This window comes from Bufo gargarizans, unplaced genomic scaffold, assembly GCF_014858855.1.
Source record: "Bufo gargarizans isolate SCDJY-AF-19 unplaced genomic scaffold, ASM1485885v1 fragScaff_scaffold_136_pilon, whole genome shotgun sequence".
Lineage (NCBI taxonomy): Eukaryota > Metazoa > Chordata > Amphibia > Anura > Bufonidae > Bufo > Bufo gargarizans.
The window spans coordinates 55184-63495 of NW_025334059.1; the positions used below are offsets into that span (position 1 = coordinate 55184).

The 8312-nt window shown below is 51.7% G+C and overlaps 1 protein-coding gene across 1 annotated transcript; it reads left to right on the top strand.

Annotated features, from left to right (window-relative positions):
• The first annotated feature begins 307 nt into the window (after positions 1-307).
• Positions 308-5747, top strand: LOC122922292. Its single transcript, XM_044272853.1, has 2 exons — positions 308-3001; positions 3301-5747. Exons 1-2 carry the CDS (start codon positions 1066-1068, stop codon positions 5127-5129), a joined length of 3765 nt encoding a protein of 1254 aa, XP_044128788.1. The 5' UTR covers positions 308-1065; the 3' UTR covers positions 5130-5747.
• The last annotated feature ends 2565 nt before the right edge of the window (positions 5748-8312 follow it).

Consider the following 8312-nt stretch of genomic DNA (forward strand, 5'->3'; position numbering starts at 1 on the left):
TCACTGTGTACATACATTACTTATCCTGTACTGATCCTGAGTTACATCCTGTATTATACTCCAGAGCTGCACTCACTATTCTGCTGGTGGAGTCACTGTGTACATACATTACTTATCCTGTACTGATCCTGAGTTTTACCTCAAGACACGGAGGCTCATATTGCTTTCTCCTTCTTTACTGAACCACCAATAGCAGCAAAGAAGAAATTTACATAATCATAACAATAAAGGATCCACCCCTCTCAGATCCTATAATAAGCAGTGTCCTCTTCAGTAACTTCCTCTTTCTTTGCTGCTCCACCAAAGATAAGTTGATTCTGTGTTTCATGTGGTATTTTTGTATGTATGATGCCTGTATTTCATTATCCTGTGTTGCTTAGGGCTTGTCTATTATTCATAGTCTCTGCCCTTTGCCAGGTTTTATCTTTCCCCTAGTTTTGGGCTAGTTGCTTCCTTGTCACCTGTATTCCCCTGCGCCTATTGGGTTTTTCGTTTGGGGGTGCCCCCTCCTTTTTTCCCCATCCTATCCTTGCCTCAACCACCGCGTTTTTATTCAAATTTTCGCTCCTTTTTACTTGGGAGGCGCTCTGCGCCTCTCCTCCTTCCTCCCTACCTTCATCCTCTGCGCCGATTCCGCCCCGCTGGTTCCCGGCGCTCTAGGTTTCGGCGGCAGCTTGCGCTTGGTTTCCCGCGGCTCCGAGATCTCGCGGGATCTCGGCGGCCATTTTGGGAACTCCCGCCCGTCCTCTCGCGGGATTTCGGAGTTGTCTGCCGTGCACGTCTGTCGCTCGGCTCCGGTTCGGCTCCTGCTCTGCGGCGCTTGGGGTGACTAACCCCTCTTTAGGTACCCACCTCCTCGGTCTTAGTGACCCCTAATACATCAGGCATCAGCCAGTTAGGTTATCTGCCACTTTAGTATTTAAGATAAACTCCTAAATATGTCTTCTGACCGCTCTCCCGCTGGGCCTAATCCCCCCCCCATCTGCTGGGGATCCCAGCTTACCAACTACTAGTGCACAGGCCCTGGAGCTACAACGCTCAGTGTCTAGTGCTATTATTGAGGCAATGGGATCCATGTCTTCTATGATATCCCAAACCATCTCTCAGGCCCTAGCTGCCCATGCCCCTGGCCCCTCTACTCAGTTGCCTGTACTCACAAATCCGCAGCCTACCATTGAACCTCCTGCCCAGGAGACCTTGACTGGTGTGATTCAAGCCACCCATGATAGCGCGCTTAGATCGCGCAAAAGAGCCTTGCCGCGTCAGGCAGAACGGACGCGAAAGTGGAAATGTGCTAGAGCACAAACTGATGATATAGATTCGGATGTAGAATCTGATATGGAGGCTTATGCGGAGGCAAGCGGCCAATCTGATGGGGAGATGGAATCTGAATTTCCAGATGATGCTGGCCCTAGGCCTTCCACCTCTGGGTCCGTGGGCGCCCCCGCCACTGCCCCTAACACGGTTTCTACCCTGGTGGACCCCTCAGGCATCCCATTATTTGATCCTGATTCCCTCCACCACCCTAGGTCGGCGGAGTGGCTGCCAGTGGCTCATGTGAGCGATTACCTGGAACATTGGGTGCGCCGTCCTCTTAGCAAAGAGGCGCGCAGCAAGCTCCGAGCCGAATGCCCCAGACCATTGATCCCCAACAAGGTCTGTGATACGCCATCTGTGGATCCAAAGATGACCCAGTTCTTGGCTAAAACCGGCTGGAACCCCCGCAAGGGGTTAGATTCCGCAATTAGGAGTTGTCAGGATAAACTCCTTGACATCTTTGGCCCCCTCGCCAAAATTTTTGAGATGGCCGAATCGGCCAGAGCGGACGGCTCTCCGATAGATCCGGAGGAGCTTACGGGCTGGATACAGAGGGCCATTTGTATCGCGGGCAGCACAAACTCCTCCCTGGCCATTGAACGGCGTAAAGCCATTTTGTTTAAAATTGACCCGAAATTGGCCAACCTGGCACTCACTGAGTCAGGAAGGGATGCTCAGGGTCTGCTGTTCGGGGATTCCTTTATTAAGGACCTCAGCAGATACGTAGGGGCATTTACCGCCCTGGACAAGGCCCAGTCCTCCATGAGAAGGGTCTTTCAGGGACGGGTCTCCACTAGGGCCGGCAGTAGTAGGGGCCGTCCAGTTTCCAGGCCCGCAGCTCGGGCAGAGGCTCCTTCAATCAAAGACCGCCCTTCCAGGACCAAAGGAATCCTCCTCCGTTCTTTCCGGCCAGAGGCGGCCAATGGCGTTCGAGGTCTGTCCGGGGAAATCCCAATTTCCGAAAGTCCTTCGGTAAGTCTTCCCCCAGTGGGGGCTTCTTTGGTTCCTTGTGTAGGGGGCAGACTCCGTCTTTGTTTCCACGTTTGGTCCAGCATTACATCAGACCCGTGGGTTCTGACCACTGTACAGGGGTTCCACATAGAGCTCACGGGTTCACCAAACCTCATTCCTTCTCCCCCACCACTTCCCCTAGCCCCACCAAACAGAGAGCTCGTGGACTTAGAGCTGTTTTCCCTTTTTCAAAAGAGGGCGATAGAGAGGGCCCCTTCCGCCCCGAGGGGCGTGCTCAGCAACATCTTCCTAGTTCAGAAGAAAGGTGGGCAAATGCGTCCGGTTATAAATCTCCGGGCCCTGAACTCAGTGGTGCGCTACCGCCACTTCAAGATGGAGGGTATTCACCTCCTTCGGGACTTACTGATCCCAGGGGACTGGATGGTGAAACTGGACCTCAAAGATGCCTATCTGACGGTCCCGATAGCCGCTTCGTCCAGGGATCTCCTGCGCTTCTTGTGGAAGGGCGAAGTGTGGCGCTTCACTTGCCTCCCGTTCGGCCTTTCTTCGGCGCCATGGTGCTTTACCAAGCTCCTGCGTCCGGTCGTTGCCTGGCTGCGGAGTCGGGGTGTACGTCTAGTCATCTATCTGGACGACATCCTCATTATGCATCAATGTCAGGCGGCGCTGCTTCGGCACCTTCAATGGACGTCGGACCTCCTTTCGGCTCTTGGTTTTCTACTGAACCCCGAGAAGTCCTGCCTCACGCCGTCTTGACGGATGGAATTCCTGGGCTTCACGGTGGACTCTGTTGCGGAATCTCTAAGTCTCCCGTCAGAGAAATTGCGGACGATCCGCAAGGAATTGAGACATGCCCTTTCAGCGTCGTCCCTGTCCCTGCGTCACCTGGCTCGCATTATTGGCCTGTTGGCCTCCTCCATCCAGGCGGTGTTTCCAGCCCCTCTCCATTATCGGGCCCTTCAGCGCCTGAAGATTGCTCACCTTCGTTCCGGGGCCTCGTTCGCGGACATGGTGGTTCTGGATCAGGAGGCTCGGGAGGAACTTCGTTGGTGGTTAGACAACTTGGAAGCCTGGAACGGCAGAGCGATCTTCGGATTTCAACCGGAATTCACGATAGAGTCGGACGCGAGTCTCCTGGGCTGGGGTGCCCACTGCGAAGGTGTCTCCACCGGGGGTCGGTGGTCGGAGGCCGAGAGCCGTCTTCACATCAACGCTCTGGAACTCCTGGCGGGCTCGTTTGCCATCCGCAGTTTCTCCAATGGCATGGCGCATGCCTGCATCCGATTACGTATGGACAATGTGTCGGCGGTCCGCTATGTCAATCACCTGGGCGGCACCCAGTCGGCTACCTTGGCGCGACTGGCGAAGGAGTTTTGGTCCTACTGTCTCTCCAGGGACATCATGGTGCAGGCGGAGTACCTTCCGGGTCTACACAACGTCCGGGCGGATCGGAGTTCCCGCTGCTTCACGGACGGCAGCGACTGGAGGCTAGCGCCGGAGATGTTCTCCACGATCTCGGATACCTGGGGCCCTTGCGCCGTGGACCTCTTCGCGTCACGGCTCAATACTCACCTTCCCAGGTTCTTCAGCTGGCGCCCGGATCCGGAGGCGGAGGCGGTGGATGCGTTCCTTCAGGACTGGTCTTCGGCTCTGCAATACGCGTTTCCTCCTTTCGCCATGATCCCGAGGATGCTGCTGCAGGTTCGTCGTCAGGTTGCGGAGTTGTTGGTGGTGATCCCCTTCTGGGGGACTCAAGCATGGTACCCGGTTCTCATGGAACTCCTGACGGACGTGCCTCTCCTCCTTCCGGGTCGGACGGATCTCCTCCAGGGCCCTCTGGGTGCTCCTCACCCCCTGCTGCTCGACGGCTCCCTTCAGCTCCTGGCGTGCCGGATCTCCGGACTCCCGGAGAGGTCGCAGGCATTTCGGAGGCAACTAGACGCCTCCTGGACAGCGCTTGGGCTCCCGGCACCCGAAAATCTTACCCGGCAGCTTGGGGATCTTGGGTTAGCTGGTGCGTGGAACGGAACCTTGATCCCGTTTCGGCGCCTGTGACCCATTTGCTGCAGTTCCTTACATCCCTTTTTGAGGCGGGAAAGGCTTATCGGACCATTAATTTGTTCCGTTCGGCGATTTCTTCGACTCATCAGGGTTTTGATGGCGTTCCGGCGGGTCAACACCCTTCGGTGTCACGCCTGCTACGTGGATCGCGCTTGGCTCGGCCTCCTCGGCCTCGCTTCACCACTACGTGGGACGTTTCCCTGGTCCTCTCTTTTCTCTCTGCGTGGCCCGAGAACGCGGCTCTTTCTCTCCGGCAACTGTCTGCCAAGTTGTTGACCCTCTTTTGTCTCATTTCTTGTAAGAGGGTTTCCGATGTCAGGGCTTTGGATCATGACGCTAGGTCCTTTTCTCCCGAGGGCGTCACGTTTAACATTACGCGGCGCACTAAGACTAATATTCGGTCTGTCTCTTATCCCTGTTTCCCGTCTTCCCCGGCGCTCTGTCCGGTAGCCTGTTTGCGGGAGTATGAGTCGCGTACTCGGACTCACCGCTCTGCGGACGTTCCGCAACTGTTCCTCTCCATCCGCCATCCTTTTGGCCCGGTGTCTAGTCCCACATTGGCGCGTTGGATGAAGTGGGTCATGTCCCTGTCTGGGATTGATACGGCGGTCTTTACCGCTCATTCGGCCAGGGGCGCGGCTGCCACTGCCCTGGCCGTTTCGGGGGCTCGTTTGGAGGACATTTTGCGCTTGGCTGACTGGTCTACGACCACAACGTTCAAAGAATTTTATTTTCGTCCGCCCCCTCATGTGTTTTCGTCGATTATTGATCAGCTTTGAACTTGCAATATGAGCCTCAGTGTCTTGAGGTAAAACTAAATGATTTTCCTATTTCATGACGTAAAGTCATAGTTTTATTAAAGACACGGAGGCGAGTATTGCCCGCCCTGGGTTGTTCCTGCCCGCCCTTTTGTGGTTTTAATTTATTGGACTGTTTACATTGTCGTTTATGGTTATTTATTACGTATACTTGCATAGTTGTATTGCTGACTGTTTATGGTTCTGTTTTCAGCGACCTTATAATGTACGACCGTTTCCTGGGTCGGTTTTTGTTCAATTTCTGCCTGCCTCTTACACTGGCTATATTATTTGCTTTGTTTCAGGTTGAAGGTTCCACGAAGTATGGACTTCTGCGTTGTTCCCGGTTTCCGGAGGTGTTAGCCATGTTGGCTTGAGTTCTACGGTGTGATGGACCGGTTGTTTATCATTCTCGGGTCCAGTTCCAGTTTCCGGTTTCGGTTCCAGTTCCGGTTATGAAGTTGGTGTTTCGGTTCCAAAGAAAGAGGAAGTTACTAAGAGGACACTGCTTATTATAGGATCTGAGAGGGGTGGATCCTTTATTGTTATGATTATGTAAATTTCTTCTTTGCTGCTATTGGTGGAAAGTAAAGAAGGAGATAGCAATACTCGCCTCCGTGTCTTTAATAAAACTATGACTTTACGTCATGAAATAGGAAAATCATTTAGTTACATCCTGTATTATACTCCAGAGCTGCACTCACTATTCTGCTGGTGTAGTCACTGTGTACATACATTACTTATCCTGTACTGATCCTGAGTTACATCCTGTATTATACTCCAGAGCTGCACTCACTATTCTGCTGGTGCAGTCACTGTGTACATACATTACTTATCCTGTACTGATCCTGAGTTACATCCTGTATTATACTCCAGAGCTGCACTCACTATTCTGCTGGTGCAGTCACTGTGTACATACATTACTTATCCTGTACTGATCCTGAGTTACATCCTGTATTATACCCCAGAGCTGCACTCACTATTCTGCTGGTGCAGTCACTGTGTACATACATCACTTATCCTGTACTGATCCTGAGTTACATCCTGTATTATACTCCAGAGCTGCACTCACTATTCTGCTGGTGCCGGCACTGTGTACATACATCACTGATCCTGTACTGATCCTGAGTTACATCCTGTATTATACTCCAGAGCTGCACTCACTATTCTGCTGGTGCAGTCACTGTGTACATACATTACTGATCCTGTACTGATCCTGAGTTACATCCTGTATTATACTCCAGAGCTGCACTCACTATTCTGCTGGTGCAGTCACTGTGTACATACATTACTTATCCTGTACTGATCCTGAGTTACATCCTGTATTATACTCCAGAGCTGCACTCACTATTCTGCTGGTGCAGTCACTGTGTACATACATCACTTATCCTGTACTGATCCTGAGTTACATCCTGTATTATACTCCAGAGCTGCACTCACTATTCTGCTGGTGCAGTCACTGTGTACATACATTACTTATCCTGCACTGATCCTGAGTTACATCCTGTATTATACTCCAGAGCTGCACTCACTATTCTGCTGGTGCAGTCACTGTGTACATACATTACTTATCCTGTACTGATCCTGAGTTACATCCTGTATTATACTCCAGAGCTGCACTCACTATTCTGCTGGTGCAGTCACTGTGTACATACATTACTTATCCTGTACTGATCCTGAGTTACATCCTGTATTATACTCCAGAGCTGCACTCTCTATTCTACAACCCCTATAGGTTTATGGCTCTTCCTATATTGGGTGTGAATGTGGTTATTTCATGATTTTGGACCCATCCAGAGCAGCGCTGTCTCTCCTCCTCTTTGGACCTCGTCCTATTCCCTTTTCGCCGTCACTGCGAGGATCGGTCTGATGATTATTACAATTAATGTCTTCTCATTACCTCCAGATCCATTTCTGTTGCTCCTGGGCCATTAATTCGGCAATGTCAGTGCGCTCTTCCTCTGACATCTGCCCTAATTAGCGGACAGGACGCCACCACAAATTGGAAGTCACATGGCGTCATTAAAATATTAGCGCTTTTACTAAACAATATGCTGCTCCGCAGCCAAGAACGCGCCAAATATACGGTGGTCGGGGGTGACCCCAGCAATCATCAGAGACAATGGCTCCAGGCGCTCCAGGGTTAATATGCAGATTAACTGATTGTATTAATTTTCATGTCCTTGTCCGGATCAGACATAACCAAGCAGAACTGGGAGCATTCAGCGGGTAACATGCGGCCGCCATCCCTGATATCACACGTCCTGTATCATCTCCTCAGATCCTCATCACCGTATCCATCATTGTGTGCAGGTTCATTATTCCCTCCCTTTTCACAGTTTGTTACAATGTATCAGTACAGGCAAAAAAACAGCAATACAAATCTCCCTCCTGTCCTGGACTCCAGGCTGGTGGACTGTTACATTGTAGCAGCACCTCAGGCGTGGGAGCAGGACGTGTTCCCCCTTTACTATATTCCGAATTTTTAGGATCTCATTTTAATGTAATAAAACACTAATAATCCACCAGTTCGGGGGTCTTCTTAGTAAATTCGTATTGGTGCGCCTGGGGTGTCACTTTGGAGAAATACAACAAAAGCAAAGACAAGAAATTGCTGCTCCAAAATGATGGAAATGGACAAAAATCCCTGCATTTAACCCCTTCAGTGCTGCACTCAAACTTGGGACCTCTTTTGTGATGTTCATGGCCTGGGACCTGATAAATCTAAAAACGAATGTACAGCACAACGCACCCTGCAATACACAAGTTCTGGTGGCGTATAGTCTATGGAGGGCCCCCATGTTCTATGGGGCCCCAGCACCTGCTGTATGGCAGAGGCCACAGGCTTAACTGTAGTCAATGGGATGATTATCTCTGACTGAAAACCTCATTAGTTTCCTTCCCATGTATAATGCCCTGATATCTACAGATACATCTCTATATATCACCACACTGTAATAACAGCACGAGTATAAAGGCAGCGCAGGGCGCACTATGTACGGCACAGGCAGCGCAGGGAGCACTATGTACGGCACAGGCAGCGCAGGGCGCACTATGTACGGCACAGGCAGCGCAGGGCGCACTATGTACGGCACAGGCAGCGCAGGGCGCACTATGTACGGCACAGGCAGCGCAGGGCGCACTATGTACGGCACAGGCAGCGCA

Coding starts and splice junctions, on each gene's coding strand:
- LOC122922292 (XM_044272853.1), top strand. CDS start 1,066: ATGGGATCCATGTCTTCTATGATATCCCAAACCATCTCTCAGGCCCTA. Junction 3,002..3,300: donor GGACCTCCTTTCGGCTCTTG/GTTTTCTACTGA, acceptor TTCGCGGACATG/GTGGTTCTGGATCAGGAGGC.